General features: G+C 33.0%; 1 protein-coding gene across 1 annotated transcript; it reads left to right on the top strand.

Annotated features, from left to right (window-relative positions):
* Positions 1-540: 540 nt before the first annotated feature.
* On the top strand, positions 541-16,379 carry LOC124530586. The gene is made up of 22 exons (XM_047104815.1): positions 541-1,909; positions 2,045-2,197; positions 2,558-2,670; positions 2,761-2,923; positions 3,389-3,521; positions 3,604-3,734; positions 4,195-4,398; positions 4,611-4,754; positions 4,912-5,076; positions 5,506-5,650; positions 5,748-5,882; positions 6,739-6,946; positions 7,230-7,395; positions 7,472-7,633; positions 7,734-9,534; positions 9,615-9,813; positions 9,900-10,083; positions 10,525-10,703; positions 11,334-11,527; positions 12,431-12,625; positions 12,707-14,020; positions 14,785-16,379. The coding sequence occupies exons 1-22, from the start codon at positions 1,100-1,102 to the stop codon at positions 14,955-14,957; spliced, it is 7,071 nt and encodes a 2,356-aa protein (XP_046960771.1). The 5' UTR covers positions 541-1,099; the 3' UTR covers positions 14,958-16,379.
* The last annotated feature ends 3,569 nt before the right edge of the window (positions 16,380-19,948 follow it).

The following is a 19,948-nucleotide window of genomic DNA, read 5'->3' as shown; positions in this document are numbered from 1 at the left end:
CGAGGGACATCCGTCATCCATACACTTGGCCGAAAAATAGGATTTTAGTATTTACTAATGTAGTATAAGTCAAAGGCCAAGTACCTCAATAAGTAATAATCAGTATTGGTGGTTCTAATTTCACTAAGGAGTTAGAAAAATAACTGAAACTTTATAAATTTTATTTTATTAACAACTAAAGGCGTTATAACAAGGGTTAAAATATGTTTCTCATGAAAGAAATAATTCGATTTTTCAAGTTACATAAAAAATATAAAAATAAAAAAAGAAATTGGGCTGATTTTTTACGTTTTTAAATTTACTTCGTGTAAAATATTTAAAATAATATATTAGAAGTAAAATTTATATGTTTTACGTAGTAAAATTACTACAATGGAACGGAAGTATTGACATTACAAAGAATGAACGTAATGATCTTAGATAGGTAGCAACAATAATGACAACCCTTAGAATAAGACTGATAATGTTGCCATTGCATAAAACATAGTGCTCATGTAACTTTTACCCTATTGGTGAGTTACTAGAAGGATCTGTATTGTTTGTGATAGTTTGTTGTAATCATGACCGATTGCTTTTACGCTGGTATTTATTGACATGCAATTTTGTTCCTTAATGAAAAATTTAACTAAGGTTGTCAAAGCACACTCCGATAAAATGTCTAACAATTTTAGTAAACACGCTTGTCGAATACACAAATTATATGTATAATAGGCGAATGCTATTTATTGCGGAAGTAATGGCTTCCTAAATTTTAATTGCAGATTATCATTTTTAAAGTTACAAATCTTAAGATTTTCGAAAAGGATCGAAGAATAGAGTGTTTTCGACGGTAAAAGTGCTCTCTATGAGGATTTTTGTTATCCGGCTTCTTTTATACTGTCTCATACACCGCGTCTAAAAATCTACAAAGAAGTATTCCCAAAATGATATTATTTTTAAATAAATAAGTAAAATTTGCCGGTTTGGACCAAATTATCAATGAAACCTAAAGTGTTATTAGTCCCACGTAAAAATGGAAGCTGGATTCTGATGAGTTGATGAGCAACGAACATGTATCCCAGTTAATCACCAGATATTGGAAAGACAGTTTATTTTTGATATGGGTGATGCTGGCGGGACTATGTCAGTTAGAGGCAAATTTAAAGGAAAAGTTGGAGAAGATGAAGATCCGGAAGAGGAAGTTTGGAACAGCGAGGACGAAGATGAAACAATTGCAAGGATACAACGCGCACATTTTGCCCAGGCTGCTGCAATGAACCCTCGGAAGAAGATAAACCAACGTCCCCGACCAATGAGCCATAAAAGGAAAATGGAAGCAGTTAAAACATTTCACGATTTTACAAAGAAATTAAAAAAGGACACTGGCATTACTATTCGCAGTTTAATTGGTCAAAATGTGTTAGAATTAAGTGATTTCTCTAGTGATGACAACAACACTGATAGTGATGGTTTATCAGAAGAAGAGTTTATAGTTGATCCTAGTGCTGCACAAGATTTGAATGAGGAGAATGACAGTTATATTGACCCAGAAACTGGAGACATTGTTGAAGCAAAAAAATCGAAACAAATGGTTGCAGGTTTACCAGAATCAGTGCTAGATGAGTCGACAGTTCATAAAAGTGATCAGGAACCCAAGACGCTCACAATTAGTGATATAATAAGTGAAGGTGGTTTAGATTTGATAAAAAATGTTGAGATAGCTGAGGTAGAACAAGGTGAACTGTGCCCTGATAAAACAACAGAGGAATTATTAAATATGTCAAAACAAGAAGATGCGAGTCAAGATTTTGAATTAACAGAAAAATTAAAAGAAATGGAACAGATAAGTGTAAAACCTGTAAATAGTGATGAACAAGAAGATGATGAGAAAGAACAGAGTGAAGAAAAACAAGAAGAAACAGACGAGGAGGTAAAATATTGGTTCAGTTAAATCGTAGAATAAGTATAAATTAATTGAGCATCGCAAATATATATATGTTATTTGTTATGTTTGTTAAAGTTAAATTTGTGAAAAATGTGTAATCATGTATTTCTTTAAAAACAGAAAAAATCATCAAATCCTAACACTTTGAATGTTCGACGAAATATAAGAGAAGTCATGGACGAGAAGAACCTAGATGCATCTACTCTTGCCGCACAGAGACAGGAGTCTGAGAGATTGGCTCGTGTTCAAGAACAGCAGAGAATTATTAGAGAGGTAAAATCCATAGTTCATAGTTTTCTATTTACCGAGCTAGTATTGTGATGATGATTAATCAAAATTATAAGTAGAGGTAGAAATATTCTCAAGCTTGTTATTAAAAATTAAGTTATAATATGCTGATAAATATTTTATTGTAGTGTAAATATATATATGTGTCTTTACCTGTGCAAAGTTTATTAAACTATCTATAGCACAGAAATGGTCACCTCAATTTTACATTACAAAAAGTTAGCCTGTAAAAATAAAATAAAATTTAAGTTAGTTCACCAGTTTAAGCATAAAGAGGTAGCATATAGAGTTATCTTCCCATTTATAATATAAAATGTATACATGTAATATTGTTTTCTTGAACAGGTACAGAGGCAGATAGCTCTAAATAGACAAAATAAAATACATCAAAAGACATTATCATTACTTCAGGGTGGATCATCCTTATTGAAAAAGGGTGGTTCTGGACAAAAATTAAAGTATGTATAATATTTTTGATATTCTGTATACATACACACTATAATGTAGTGTGAATTTTTTCATTATAACTTAATATATGTCAATTCTAGCTTACCAAACACAGTATTAGTTAAATTACCCTCGGGCGATGTAAAGAAGACATCAGTTAAACAGGGTCAGCTAGAAGTAACAAAAGTATCAAAACCAACTACATCCGGGGCTTCCATGCTACAAAAACCAATCAAACCTGATCAAAAGTCTGAGAAAAAAGAGGTAACTTATGCTTCCTAATAACATCAACAAAAGTATATAATTAATTTTATTATTATTATTAAAATTAATTATCATCTTGTGTTAATTTTGGAATTTGAAGTTAAATTTGATTTAATGTCTTATTGTTGATATAATCTATAATATTTAATGTTTTTAAGAGTTATTTTAAATAGGCTTTAAAAGTGGACTGATGCTTGTGCTATCTAATAGTAGCTTGTCACCAAATTGGTTACCTTAGACTTTGGCACTAAATCTCTAAAATTCCTTAAATAACCAATTTGACACCAACCTTGGTAACTAAAATGTAAAAGTTTCTTGTACCTGAAGTTGTATTGCTTTACTTATTGTTCTAACAGAAAAACATAAATTTTGGCTGTACCACAGTATAATATGCAATAACCCAAGCAAATGGGCTTGCACAAAGTACTAAGTTATATTTTAAAGGGTAAACTGTTTACTTTACAGGTGGTAGAAATAGTTGATAGCAGTAGTGGTGAGGATTCCTCTTCATCATCATCTGATTCAGATGATTGTATAATGTTGTCAGATTCTGAGGTTCCTCCCAGTCCAGAAGCTGAGGATGATCCAGGAAATTCTGGTATAGTATTATAGTTGAATTAATGATTATTTATAACATTGTGTGATGAGTAACATAAGTAATATATAATATTATGTTGTAGGTCTTCATGTAAATGATACATATAATGTACCAGATGAGCAAGGACGTGTCCTAATAAACATAGGACATGCTGAAAATGAAGAAGATATATTCCTTGCACCACAAATTGCAAGGATTATTAAACCACACCAAGTATGTATTAACTAAAAACATTATTAGGTGATTATTTTATTTATCATCAAAATAGGAATATTTTTACAATAGAAATGTTGATTTTAGTCATTCATTTTGAAATTTTTAGTTTCATCTTGTTAATGTGTACCGAACATGGAGAAATTAAAATTGTTGCCCATAAAGATAAACCAGTTTACATCAAATATTAGGAGAGGGTTTCTCTTACTTACAAATCTATTCCTATTGATAGTCTGGTACTGATTAATGTTTTTGGTGTAAATATAATGATTTATCTCTTGTGATTTGGGTACTCTGCCTTTTTGATAACTTTTTTTTATGTTATACTATCTAAATAAGATTTAATTAATAAGTAGTATTTAATCTCAAGTTAAAATTAAGTACAAAATATGAGGATTAATTTATGGTGTGACTTTTAATAGTATTTGAAATGACAATCATATTGTATATATTCTTTCAGATTGGTGGAGTAAGGTTTCTATTTGACAACATAATAGAATCTGTGCAGAGATTTTCGACATCCACTGGTTTTGGTTGCATACTGGCACATTCCATGGGCTTAGGGAAAACACTTCAAATTGTCTGCTTCTGTGATATATTTTTACGACACACTAATTCCAAGACAGTTTTGTGCATTATGCCTATAAACACTCTGCAGAATTGGGTAAAGTTATTTTGAATGTTACTTATATATATTATCTACTTATTTCACTTTCAAGAGGAATTATTTACTAACAAAGTGTTGTTAGGTAACTAAGTAAACATTGTTTAATTTGCCTATTAAACACTTTATATACGAAATTTACCTAAAAATATACTTTTGATATTTAAAAGAGTTTTGGTTATTGAATTGACATATTTTAATCTTAATTGTAGGTAGCTGAGTTCAATATGTGGCTTCCATTAGATGCAACAAACAGTCCATTAGCGGCACATGGTGAAGTTCGACCTCGAAATTTTCCTATTTATGTATTAAACGACAGTCACAAGACATTACAAATGCGCGCTAAAGTTGTTAAGGTAACACCGTTAGTTAATGTATTATTAAATTAGAACATTAAATCTTACATTTTCTTAATAAAGATATCATAGGAAATCTCCCCCTCCCCCTTCCATTAATACCTACAAGATTTTTTTTTAAATATATATGAAATGAAATTTGATGTGATATTTTTAGGAGTGGTCAACAGTAGGCGGAGTTTTAATGATTGGATATGAGTTGTATAGGTTATTAAGTATGAAAAAAGATAAAAAACCTCGTAAGAAAAAGAAAGCTGACAAAAACGACGCAGAGAAAGAAAAAGAGGAAAAGAAAATGGAAAGATTGGATGAGGATACACAGGTAAGATTAATAGTAGTAAGATTAATAGTATGAAGTAAATAATAGTATACTTATTGTTAAAATGAGATACTTTATTTAGGAAACTATTGATTTAACACATAGCGGTGCTATCTAGTAATATAAATAACCTCACATTAGAGCATAAATATATACTGCAAGTGGGTTTTAGCATCTCTAGTCAGATGGGAACGGGAATGAGTCAATCTAATGATTTTTTGGATTTTTGAAGCTTTAAATTCTTTTCGTCCCCTGAAATGACAAATGTTTATGTTTTTTTTGTGACATACTATCTAAAATAGGTACATCAGTCATCTGATGAATATGTATTGGCTTGTATAAATATATGAAATATGTAAATTATAAGCATTATTTTAGTGTATATTTAAAATTCTTTAAAAAGTGTTCATGGTTTTTTGTTATTAATTTTAGGGACTGCATACAAATCATTTAAAGTCATTAGATGATTTACGAGCAGATAGAGATGATGGTGATTCCTTGGGAAAACCAGATGCAGAACCTAAAGATGACAAGAAAGAAGATACACAAAACGATGAAGACAAAAAACTCTTAGATGGTGTGTTTTATATTATATTGAAGAATTGAATCATCGCTAGGTGCTGAATTTTTTTGTTTTAGTCATTTATAAAATATTGCTTTTTGGTATTTTACAGAAATGTATGAAGCACTAGTTAAACCTGGGCCCGATTTAGTTATTTGCGATGAAGGTCATCGTATTAAAAATTCGCACTCAAACATATCTTATGCTTTAAAGCAAATGAGAACTAAACGCCGAGTTGTATTGACAGGTAATATTATTTCGATTCTGTTTTTTTTTTTATGGCATAGTTGGCAAACGAGCAGGAGGCTCACCTGATGGGAAGTGACTACCACCGCCCATGGACATCTGCAACACCAGGGGGCTTGCAGGTGCATTGCCGGCCTTTAAGAAAGGCGAACTCCTTTCTCTTTTCTTGAAGGTTCCCATGCCGTATCGGTTCGGAAAAACCGCCGGCGAAAGCTGGTTCCACATAGTGGTTGTTTTTTTTCCCCATTAATAATTATTCGTGGTCAGACTCAGGGTCCAAACTGGGTTGCAATCACCTATTTACCAGTTGTTTTAATCTGTATTACTATAAAGCCTTGTTTGGAGTGTTCAAGAAAGATAGGTCAGTCAAAATAGTCATAAGATGTTAGTTAACTTGCCTAACTGTGCATTGACCCATTTAACAAGTATATAATCATTTTTAGATTGACAATATCCCTCTGGTGACAGTGGTGGTCACTTCTCCATTTGTAGTCAGTCTGTTCTGCTAATTTTTGTATCTATTATAAATAACTATCTGCCTGCTACACTTTCGTTAATGAGTGTACTGATTTTGACGATATTCATAAATGAAACAAGGATTTATAAACAGGTGGCCCCTGAAATTAGATAAATAATAGTTTTAAAAAACCAATAGAGTTTCAATTGGGTGAAAGAAATCATTAATTTATATTTTGTGTTATATTATAATGTTACAAAGGCCATGAAGTTAAGGTTTTTGTCGAAATATCTATTATGTATATATTTTTGTATTCTTGTAGTCTATGGGAAAAGTTACCTCAGGTATAAATAATGTTTTCTTTTATTTTGTATATAAAATTAAAATATTTTGTTTCCAGGCTATCCCCTTCAAAATAACTTACTAGAGTATTGGTGTATGGTAGATTTTGTCCGTCCCAATTATTTGGGTAGTAAGACAGAGTTTTGTAATATGTTTGAGAGACCAATTCAAAATGGACAGTGTATAGATTCTACTCCCCAGGATATAAGACTTATGAGATATCGAGCACATGTATTACACTCCTTACTTGTGGGTTTTGTTCAGAGGTAATTAATTACAATATTTTAATCATATGAGCTCATTTATTGTTCATATCATATGTCTTATTTTGACTACTAAACTTAATTATTAATTCCTACACAGGATGTTATTTATTACATTTTGCATTCATTTGTGCATATCCACATTTGCCATAATTTCAGATTTGTATTAAAATTTAACAATACTTATATTTTCTGAGCACAAATAAACACAAAATATATTGTTTGTCTTTCAAGAATATTCGTTAATTTTAAAAATAAGCTTATGTGTTTATTCTGTTTCTTACAGACGCTCACACGCTGTGCTACAGTCGACGTTACCCCAAAAAGAGGAATACGTACTTCTTGTACGATTAACACCATTACAGAGAAAATTATACGATCGATTTATGAACGAAGTTGTTAGATCTGCTTCAGTGCCGAACCCTTTGAAGGCATTTGCTATATGTTGCAAGGTAAGTAAACAAAAAGCCGAAGAAAATATACTGCTATTCATATTTGTTAAATGTTAATTTAATATTATATTTCTAGATATGGAATCATCCAGATGTACTTTATAATTTTCTGAAAAAACGAAATGAAGTCAATGCAGCTATAGAAGAGGATTTAGATTTGGAGGAAATTGGTGGGGTCACTAAAGCTGGCCGAACAAAGAATAACAAAGGGACACCAAGAAGAACGGCAAAACCACGGGTAAGATATTTTCTATAATGTTCATAACAAATACATTTCTGAGATATTATATGTTAAATTTTTGATGTTAATATTTGATATGACAATGATATTTTAACAGGGGTCATCAAAGAAACCGGCAGCGACTATACCACCAAATACAACAGCCTCTATACAACCTAGACAAGATTCCACTACCTTTACGGATGCGCCGTACCCTTCCAATGGACCATATGGACCTAACTCGTTCCCAAATCCATCTTCGTCTGAGCGTCCTGCGGCAGACGGAACTACTTTTTCTCAATATCCACCTTACCAGAACTCTAATAGTGGCTATTTTCCCCCTAATCCCAATTATAATTCAGAATATGGAAATAATTATTACCCGCAGCAACCCCCCTATTCTAGTAATTATCCAAATCAATATTCGCCAAATAATCCTGAGCAGGGTTACAACCAAAACTTTTGGGGAAACAGTAACTATTATGGTAATCAAGGATATTATGGAAATCAGCAATATGGACCAAATCAACCTCCATCTGAATTCAATGGAAATCCCCCTCCGGGCTATAATAATCCCTCACAATACTCATCAAACTATAACCCACCTTCAAACAATCCGCCATATCCAGGGAATTCCTTGCCACCTTATTCAAATAACCAAGAAGGTTACGGAAATCAAACAAGGCCACCTTATCAAGGAACGTTTCCGAATACGCCTGGATATTCGCAATATAATGCTCAGAATCCTCCACCAGAATATCGGAACAACGCACCATCTCAAGAATTTCCAAACCAATCATATCCACAAACATTTACTGGAAATTCTGGGTATGAAGGGAATCCGCCTGCCGCTTACAATCAGTTCGGAAATCAAACTCCTAATTATCCAAACTACGCAAATAATATTCCTCCACATCAAAGTCAGAGTGCAATGGCTAATCAGCCCCAAGGAAATAGTTCTTCAAATCAATCAATTGTAAAAACTGAATGTACGATGGATTCGAACTATCGACCCGGTGATGTAAAATCTGAACCAAATGAACCACAAACTTCGACGTCAACTCCTTATGGCAATCCATATGGTTACCCTCCACGGTATCCTGAAACAGAAAATCCAAACGGCAATTACAATTGCCCGTATCCAAACTTTCCTCCTCCACTTGAAACAAAACCACCTCTGTGTAGCGCAAGTTCTGGTAGTCCTGTTACTTCATGGCCGTTGACGGAGACGCTTAAAACAGAGGTTGATAAAATTAAAGCTGAAGAAAAAATGGAAATGAAGTCAGAATCAGACGGAGAAGTTAAAATTGAAGATTTAGATACGAAAAAAATTGTTAAAGACGAAATCAAAAAAGACTTTAATGTAATGCCGATGTTACATAAAAATATGCCAACGCAATTTATGAACAAATCTGACAAAAATTCGAAGATGGAAAACGTGAAAACTGATATTCCGGAGACAGATTTAGATGCTATGAAAAAAGGTAGACAAAAGGGTAAAGGAAAGGAAGAAAAGAAAGCTGATAACAAACCTAAACCCAGAGGTAGAGCCGCTAAGGCGAAAGGGCGGAAAGATCGAAAGAAATCGAAAGAAAAAAATAACGACGAATCAGAATCAGAGGAAAGCGAAAAAGAGGAGAAATTAAATAAAGAGGAAGAAGTAGCATTAACGAAAAAGGCCGAGGAAGTGACATACGATTGGGCATCTGAATTATTTAAAGAGTATATACCTGGCATCATTGAAAACTCTGCTAAGATGGAGCTTTTCTTTTATATATTAAATGAGAGTATAAAACTCGGAGATAGGTTGTTGCTCTTTAGTCAGAGCTTGTTCACACTTAACCTTATCGAAGATTTTCTAGAGAGGAATTTCATTCCTGGCACTACACGTTTCTGGGAGAGGAATACATCGTACTATCGTGAGTTTAGTTTAAATTCTAAAACAAAAAAGTTTGTATTTCAAATTTGTTTTTTATTGTTAAATGTTTTTAATTTTCAGGTTTGGATGGTTCTACACATGCTCTCGAACGGGAAAAACTTATTAATGAGTTTAATGCGAATCCTCATGTGTACTTGTTTCTGGTGTCGACTCGTGCTGGTTCCTTAGGTATCAATCTAGTAGGCGCTAATCGTGTGATTGTATTTGACGCAAGTTGGAATCCGTGTCACGATACTCAGGCGGTTTGCAGAGTTTACAGGTATGATTATATTAAAATGTATTCGATTTGGCTTAAAACTAATCTTAATAAGTAATTTTTGTCATTGAATAAATTTTATATTTCAGATATGGTCAAAAGAAGCCGTGCTTTGTATATCGGTTTGTAATGGACTGTTGCCTCGAAAAGAAGATTTATGACAGGCAAATAAATAAGCAAGGAATGGCTGATCGGGTGGTGGATGAGTGTAATCCGGACGCTGTGCTCTCCATGAAAGAGATTACGAATTTATGTTTCGATAATGATGAAAAGGTATGATCCATAATTTCTTATTATCTTAATCAATAAAAATAGGCTATTTGACAATGCGAAAAATAAATTGTCAATTATTGTAATCAGTGTATATTATGAATTAAAAAATGGTTATTTACTAACGAAAGTTGAAAATAACACTTTATTCAAACAAAAATGCATTTTTTCAAACGTTTGTCACAAGGCTCAAAACGCTCCTGATTGGCCGGGCTTACGATGAGGTCACTTTCTTGTAAACTTTGCTTTTCTACTATGTGTACCACAGATTAAAATACATTAAAGTGATGTCACCGACCCCATTGCAGCAAATAAGTACTAGAAATAAAAAAACTCAACTTTGAGTGGGTTCCTTAACTTCTACTAAATAATATAAAATGGATTTTGAAAACCAGTCAAATAGCCTATTAACTAAAATATATCATATGTTTTGTAAATTTATAGGAAGCAGAAATCAAGGATTTATCAGAACACAGAGACAAATACATTGATATGCTTATGCAAGGAATTATAACATTACATAGCAAGTTGTTAAGCAAAGAACCATTCCAACATGAATCATTGCTGGTTGACAGAAAGGAAAAGAAATTGTCGAGTGCTGAAAAAAGACTTGCACAGAGAGGGTGAGCGTTGTTATACATATTCATGTAGATGTCAGTATTTATCAATATTGTATTATATATGTACACAATTAAAATACACTGTACAAAAAAACCTATTCAAGTATGTTTTGGCGAAACCCTTCTACTCAATGTATGTATTATACATTGGGTAGAGGGGATAAGATTTCTAGAACATCTCTTCCTCTTCTTACGTTAGATTCTAGCTAATTTGTTCGAATAATAAATTGTCATTTACATTAAAACTCGTCGTTTGACCTGAGGGGAACAAAGTATTATTTACAACTATGTATGGGATATTTTCCATGTTTTTTTTTTAAATGTGGAAAATATCCCGTAGATAAAAAATAAACATGTTAATTTAAAATTTTGTATTATTTATAATATTTAAAATGAACACGAATTATTACATTTGAGATTTTAAAAATTGTAAAGATTGAAATCTGAATGCAAAAAAGAAAACTATTCAACATTAGAAAAATAATTAAATATTAAATTTGTACCCAGGCTGGCTAATGTATAGGGATGCGTTTAACCTCCGACCCTTTTTTAAAGTAACGATATGTCGCTAACGTTATGAATGGATGGAATGGAACGAATGAATGGATTGTTGCACAAATGAAATGTTCGTAGGTACGAGCTAGAGAAGAAGGCGGCGTCGGCGCCCAAGCCGACGACGGCGTACAGGACGGTGCGCACGGCGGACGGCAGCCTCGTGCAGCGGCCCGTGGCGTCCGTGCGGCCCATGCAGCACGGCGCGCGCTGGATCCCCGCCGACGTGTGGCGCCGCCAGGGCATGACCGCGCAGGAGATGACGCTGCCCCTAGGTAACCACGCCGCACACGACGCCGCACACGACGCCGCACACAACGCCGCACACGACGCCGCACACGACGTCACTCGCACTATAGCCGTTTCATTGTTTTTGTTACATACGCTAATTAAACGAGTTACCAACTCTCTATGCTTGGGGCAATGATATTCTAATAAACAGATATGTTATATCCATACTAAACAACCGAAAAAAGTGTGCCGCGTCGGGGACCGTTTATTTTAGTTTATTTTTACATTTCGTTAAAAGTAAAAAGTATAGCTTGATAAAAACAATAAGTAAAAGGGATAACTAGATGTTTTAATTACGCAAAATGTATTACTACGTAATTATGATGTATTATAACGTATTACTACGTGAAACGACTAAAGGAAAACGTCCCAATTAGGACGTTTTCTAGTCTTCACTTTTTGCGCGTTAATAACATATCTGTTTACTACAACATCATTGGCTTTGGGATATTGGTTATTTGATCTAATAACCCTTTGATCAATCATAAAAATATAAAATGGAACTATAAATATAGTTTCTTTTTTTTCTAGCCGCAAGAATATTATGTGTTAAATTAGAGTTGCATTAAATATGCAGTGACTAATATAAACGAATATGCGTAAATACTTTGGATTAATTTTCTGAAATAAATGTTCTGTCTAAATCTGATAGGTGCTAAATTTATTCATAGTTCTGGTACACTTTAGTTCTGGCCGTATTGCATCTCATATTTCTTTTAGCAAATTGATAATTGTACATATTTTTATGTAATTAATTTTAAATCGGAAAAATAAATACTGGTAACAAAATTATTTGTTGTACTTGTACTGCTATAATTCTATAACTTATTCTTCCTCTAAATTATAATATGAATTATGTAATGTTTTTTTTTTCTTTTAATTTATAGATGTTGTTATACCAACGAATTCAGCGGAGAAAACTAATATAGTTCTTAAGGCGGGTCAACGTGTCATGGTGTTGAAATCACCAAAGGGAATCTATATGCAACTGGAATCTGGAAAGATAATTGCAATCAAAACGTCACTTAAAGGTTTAGGACAAAAAGGTGCAGAAAACAAAGACAATCCAGTGGGCAAGAAAGGTAAGGATGACAAAAGAGAGAACCAAAACAGTTAACCTAAATATATAATCGAACTCGTAATATATTTACATATTTTTGCAGTTTTAGGCAATCGACCACCTCCAGTCAACATACCCGGATCTCTGAAAAATAATTCTGCAATTACGATTACGTCTAAAACAGGACCAAGACCAGGTTATCACAGAGTTATAAGACCATCATTTAACAAAATTACAAGACCTCCACTTTCCGGTCAAAAAATCTCTGACATTAGAAATCGTTTAGGAGAATTGCGGTCGTACTCTGCCATGCGGGGTAAACTTTCCATGTCACCGACTCGAATGCTTCGACCTAATTTACCTGGTTCCCTGAGTATTACGAAAATACCTAAAGAAGTTAAACGACCTACGACTGGCAACAATTCACCAGTTACTGGCAATGTAGACGATGAGCCACATGTTTTAGATAGTGATGATGAGGAAGATAACAACAAAGATACGAATAAAGAGGAAAATACACAATCGCCTAAAGGAAGTGCAGAAGATAAAAGTATGGATGAGTCTAAACCTTTATCTGATAATGATAATAATAAGAATGTAGAAAAAGAAAATTCAAATAACGAATACAGAGAACCTATCGTTTTAACTACAGACGAAAAATTACCATCAGAGGAAGCATTAGAAGACAAATCACAATCGGAAAATGATTCTCTAGAAACCCCCATGAATTTACAAACTAAATTAAATGATGACACGCCTATGAATCTCGTTAGTCGAAGTTCGAGTAAAATTAATCTTCTGAAAAATTATAGACACCAACGTCCAGTTCATCGCACACCAAACGAGTCAAGTCTTAGTCAGTTGGAAAGAACGGCGACTGCTTTAAACAAAGAAGGACTTCCCGATTTTAGAAAGAATTTAGATGATATAACGCAATCCTACTCACCCGGATCTGAAGAGAAAAGCTCATCAAGGAAAAAACGGTCTCCCAGTAAGGTTGATGTGTCTGATACCCAAAATGAAAGACAGACAAATATGTCGCATAGTGTTTCTAGTCTACTGGGTCCCAGCAACTTGACGAAGCCCAGGATGGGTGATCATACGATACAGAATTCAATACCACAGATACCACAACACAGTCGACTGCCCAATACGGGTAATATTGCGGGAATCCCCCAAGATCCTCATTCTCTTGCATACAATTTAGGTACTAAACATCAACCTTTACCTCCAAATATTGGACATGGTGGCTTGATACCAAGCGCGTCGCCGTCAGTGTGTAACGAGCCTCCCGCTGGTCCCCTAAGAAGTGGAACTGAAGTTCCTACTGCAATGTCTGCGAATGTTATGCCAACTTCTAGCCAAGCGTATCCTACTGGCAATCCTCCGCCAGAAGCACCATACGGTCAATATCCAGGTAATCATTATAAAGGTTTACTCAAAAAATATACCAACATAAATAAAATATTTTTATTTATAAAAAGACTCTATAGTCTGTTCGCGTTAAGAATGCAGTGAGTTGTCATTGTTTACCGCCCCCTTTGACCAATCAAATCTTTTTAAATTACAAAGTCAAGTTTACATTGAATAAGTAAAGACATAAGTTCGAACGTGACGGTTGTATATTTAATTAATTATTAACTGTTATTTAAAAAAAAATGAATACCACACCAATTTGTAAAAATAAAAGTGCGAGAAATGCTGCGACCACATCGTACAAGACGAAATTGCCACGTGGGATTTAGATGTTATGGAACTCGCTGCAGAAAATTATTTTATTATAAATACTAACGGCGACACTTGTAGTAGTGATTAAAATATTAATGACTTGTTTTTGATTTTTTACGTTAATGTGTATTTTTTAAATTCATTACACTTAGCCTTTAAAACAAATATAATTTGTTGGAATTTTAACACAAATATATAAACACCTTTACCCTTCTGTTAAAAATATTTGATTGGTCAAGGGGCGGAGTGAGGCCGGTAAACAATGACAAATCACTGCATTCTTAACGCGAACAGACTATAGTCTCTAGACTTGACCTGCATAAAGATAGGAAATTCATTCCATGTGCTTTTAAGAAACAAGGACCTATGTCTTGATTTCTAAATCTTGAGGTCATTTAAATTGTAATTATTTATTTATTTTACAACCTAAATAAGTCACATCGTGTTTCACAGGTTATGGAATGGGATACGGAGCGTATCCCAATACTGCATACTATGGCGGATACGGAAGTGGTTATTATCCGCCATATGGACCCCATGGTGCAGCAGCCGGGGCTCCGGCGCCCTTTACAGGGACTCCCCCTGCTCCCACGGAGCCCTACCTGCCGTCAAATCCGCAGTGGTAAAGAATATTTACTAAGGGTCTACACGAGGACTTGAGTTATTGTTATCGCAATTATAAACTTTTTGACTCTTATTGCGTGAAGGAATGATATTAGATTATCAGTGAATGTTTACGAGTGTCACGTATCGACTAGTGAAACTATTCAGTTGCGGTTGATTAATATTTATGTCATTTTGCCATTTTATAGTGATTTTTGTTTTATAAAAATTGTAATAAATTTCAATGAATTCGGACGTCGCCGTCTCTTTTTATTTGTAGCAATCTCCTACAAGCGATTTGATTTATTGTTTATATCGTTAGTTGATTTGAGATTGACTGATCACATTAATTTAAATGAAATTAATTATCTTTTTGTAAATTTTCCTTTGCTATAGATTTATGGTTGTATGAAATTCAAATAAACATCTGATGTGTCTGTACTTACTAGAGAGTATACGCGGATTATTGAATTATGAACAAATATAATTTTTAAATGTGAATAATTAATTAAAAACGTTTAGATTTAATGTACGTTATAAATCTCAATATTTCTATAATGTATACTCCGTTAGAGCTAATGTTTGATGTGAGTGCAGTATTTCCATTTCTACGGCTGCGGATCGGTCGCTAGATGTGATATGTTGCTAACTTAAGTTGTAACGTGTAAGTTCATTGTAACGTATAAGAAGTATTTATCGTTTAACTAGACTAGATAGGTGCATATAATTTAGATTGTCATAGAATTTTTGGTTGTCATTTTATTATTCTGAAAGCCAGTGATGTTTTAACACGAGTATGCATGTATTCTGTATACATTGAAAACTATTTATCTTATATATATATGTTTGAAACCAGATTAATGTGATCCTGGAAATTATTTTTCCATTTCTGTGAACAATTCTTATTTTTCTTTGGTGTGTTTTCAGTATTTCTGTAATAATTTAAGCTCCTGTCGCATTGTAAAACTTTGCATCGGCGCTTAAATGAAGTCGCTAAAGACTGTCTCTCTGTAAGCCAACTTATAAAATGTTCAAGACTTAAGTCTGTGTTGCAAAACATGATGGTGTGAATCTCAAAACTTCAATATTAAAGCAAGTTACAGTCACAACTTTAGATGCTGCAGACACGAACCTACTCGAAGAAGCGGTGATCTAAATTATTATTAAAAACTTCCAAATGCAGCTTTAATTTATTTAACATGTTGATGATGGCTGTTTTACTTTTTTTGTGTTTTTGATAATTTTATGTGATAATGTTTATACAACAAACTTGTGACACGCCAGAGAAAATTAGTAAAATATAAGGCTTAAAGTGTAAAATGTTTCATGGAAATTTCATTATTTTTATGTCGTCCCGTGTACAAATGTTCGAAGTCATAACATTGCATTTTAAAATGGTCAAATAGTAATGTACTGACGGAATCAAATAAAGTAACTAACAAAATAAGAAACATTGTCTTTTCTTACACAAAGCTTAGACTATAAATAAGTTTATGATGAATAATAACTATACTGTATAATAACTACAGTGTTACTACAAGCACTAGGGACTTCTTAGTTCCCTAGGTTGGTGGCGCATTGCCCAAGTAAGGGAAGGTGAATATTTCTAAAAGTCACCACCGGCCAAGCATCGGCGCATATGATAAGTATCATCAGACGACCCATTTGCCAGTCCTCCAAACATTTTTATAGTTATACTTTTTTATAGTAGTTTTATTAAAGAAGTAATGTCACAATAGTTCTTTAATTGTCGATAGTCGTTTAATATTTGAAATATCTGATATGATATAATGACCCATTATTAATAATTTCAAAAAGGAGTCGAGCTTTTTGTTGTTTATATAAAATATTAATTTAGTTTTCTAAAACAGAAATATAAACAAATCACTATATGAATAAAATTAATATAGATGTACCAAATTGAGAAAAGATACTATTTTCGCTAGAAGAGTATGATGAAGCTTAATCACTTGTGAAGAAAACTAATATATATTTTTTATATGAGCATATAATTATATGTATTTTAAAATAATATAACATAACACAACAAAATAATTACAATAAATCAAGGTTAATAATGTATGACTATAATTTGCAGTAAATTACACCGCAATGATTACCTGCCGACTGTCAATAGAAACTTCCATATGTGAATGCTATAATAATATAATAAAATTCAATTATATTTTTGACCTTGATTAGTTAAATCTATGGAAACATAAATTATGAGATATTTCGTTCAGATGTCTTAATATTTCTCCAAACAATATATAATCAACATTACGCTCCTTGAATATTTCAGTTAAAATACCGTTGTAACGTTTAAGCGTTTGAACAATAAAGTTCATTGAACATATTCGATTTAAAACATGGTGACAAATGAGCTTACCCAAATAACAGCACTAATACGATAACAGCGACATAGACATAGTTATCGACTATTCATACTATTCAAAAGCACTAAAAGATAAATAGCACGCTTTTTGCCCGATTATTGTTCAATCATCGAGGACGTTGACCGTAGTTTTTTTATTTTATTTCTAAGCCAAGAAGAATTAATGCAGCCCGTATTTTTTCCTAAAATACGGGTATAAGCAAAGGTAAACTTTGTACTATGTAATATTTTTGTTGTAATATTGCATTGGTCGATGCAGGTGTAGAAAAAATTGCGATAAAGACATTGTTGAGTTAAAGTTAATATAGTAGGTATTTACTTTTATTATTTATTAGTAACGATATGAATATTTAACTATTAAAAAAAGTCCTTTCTATAAATTAGAGCTGTACCCTATTTAGCTGTAATTAGTCATTGGAACACATAGCTAAATCAACTAAACATAGACAACATTTCATCAAATTCCTACGCTTGTAGCGATGTATATGTACTGAATGTGGGATTCGTCAATTCGACCAACTCGAAGTGTCGACTTTATTAAGCGTATCAGACCGTACCTCGATCCAACAGAGCGCGTCTGGGATGTTTTGTAGCGACAAGTAATATCACAGCTGCCCGCTCCGCAAAACATTGGGGTCCGACGTTACCTTGGAGTGGGAACGTAGTCCTGACGAAACTAACAGAAATGTCCTAGAATGTATGTATGAATGATGTATATATGCTGTCGTGGACTTATCTGTAAATCTTTTAAAAATATTAATTTTCATTTGTTTGTTTTAGCAGCGTTCGTTTCTCAACGAGGCAAGCAACGAGGTAAACGCCTGAGCCGACAGTTTCGCTCTAACTATGATGACATAATAAGCTATGTCTAATAAGTAATTACAAAAAAACATCGTGAGGAAACCTGCATGTGACAAATTTCATAGAAATTCTGCAAATGTGTATTCCACCAACCCGCATTGGAACAGCGTGGTGGAATATGTTCCAAACCTTCTCCTCAAAGGGAGAGGAGGCCTTTAGCCCAGCAGTGGGAATTTGCAGGCTGTAGTTTAAAGTGCTTCTGCTGTATCTCCATTTTCTTCTACTAAATCACTCAAGGGATTTTAATACGTTGATAAGCTAGGATGGTTTGTATAGAGAACTTGTTTGGCTGCTTAGATCTTAAGAGATACATCGAAATTCCTAAAGAAAACTCTACGATTTGTTATCTATCTATCTTATGAGGTACAGATATAATTATTACTTCAAAAATAAAATAGTTTATTTGCAGAGCAATTTTATTTTTACAAGCTAGAGAGAATTCCGGAGAAGTAGCGCATACTGCTATCACCTGATCCTCGGTCCTCTTCGGTGGGGTGGAACTTGCTTACGTAAGTTATACATTTTTTGGCTGTCACAAGAACATAAAAGCTGCCAGTTAAAATTGTCCAAATCTGAGTCTATAAGCCGAGAAAATACTTATTTATGTTTCAAAATAAAACTTAAAACCTAATCCATATTTTCATTTATATCGTGGAACCTATTTAACGAAAAAATAATAAACTTTACAAAATAAATATAAGGTATACTTATATATTTTAATTTATTTAACATAATATTTAATTGCAAAACGTACTTTCATTATTAGATAGTATTAAACAAAGTCGCTTACCGCAGTCTGTTCCTATGTATGCTTTAATTTTTAAAATTACATAACTGAGTTTAATGCTGTTTTTTTAAACTTATTCGAGTAGATGGTTTTTTTTTTTATGGTATAGGTGGCAAACGAGCAGGAGGCTCACCTGATGGAAAGTGACTACCACCGCCCATGGACATCTGCAACACCAGGGGGCTTGCAGGTGCGTTGCCGGCCTTTGATAATAGATTGACCATATAGTAAATAAAAATGATTATTTTAGAATTTTCTAATGTGATGTCGTAAACAAACAAATTCTGTAGTAGATTCGATATCGAACTAGAAGTAAAGGTATGAAGCTATAAAAATATGAATGCTCCATACCAAAGAGCAAAAAGTATATTTGTTTTACTTTTAATATATAAGTATAATTAGTATCTATAGGTCTGATAAGGTTTAAAAACTTTGTTTAATTTGTGACGAGTCGATATAACTTAATCAAACAACCTACATTTATGAAATATCGCCTACAAAAGCTGTTTTAGTCACTGTACCTAAATAATTTATTTATTGGTTTTATTCGTTGAAAATTAGATAGGAATAGACTATCTTTTTGAGACAGATTACATCAACTCGGAGATAATACTTATTAGAATCGTTGGATTTGTTATTTACTTATTTCTATCGGATTTTGTTACGAACAATACTGTCAATACTTAACAGAAAATAAATATTATTAAATACTTTCAGAAAAATTAAAAATACATTAAACAATTGATATTTGATAAATTGGTTATTGGTATGAGTATCTCCCAATTTAAGATATTGAATATATCATCTATTATTAATTTACTATGTCGGATAGAGTACCTAAGAGATTATTTTTTTATTTTATGTAAGTTAAAAAAAAAATTTTTACGCACCGGTCGCTCTAAAAAATTATATGCGTCAGTACCACAACACTTATCTAACTGGTGGTCAACAAAACAAAACTTTAAAGTCAA

Source organism: Vanessa cardui, chromosome 6, assembly GCF_905220365.1.
Source record: "Vanessa cardui chromosome 6, ilVanCard2.1, whole genome shotgun sequence".
In the NCBI taxonomy this organism is placed as follows: Eukaryota; Metazoa; Arthropoda; class Insecta; order Lepidoptera; family Nymphalidae; genus Vanessa; species Vanessa cardui.
Note: the sequence above shows the minus strand (reverse complement) of the source record. Positions and strands in the feature narration are given on the sequence as shown.

Coding starts and splice junctions, on each gene's coding strand:
- LOC124530586 (XM_047104815.1), top strand. CDS start 1,100: ATGGGTGATGCTGGCGGGACTATGTCAGTTAGAGGCAAATTTAAAGGA. Junction 7,396..7,471: donor CATTTGCTATATGTTGCAAG/GTAAGTAAACAA, acceptor TTATATTTCTAG/ATATGGAATCATCCAGATGT. Junction 12,626..12,706: donor CAATCCAGTGGGCAAGAAAG/GTAAGGATGACA, acceptor ATATTTTTGCAG/TTTTAGGCAATCGACCACCT.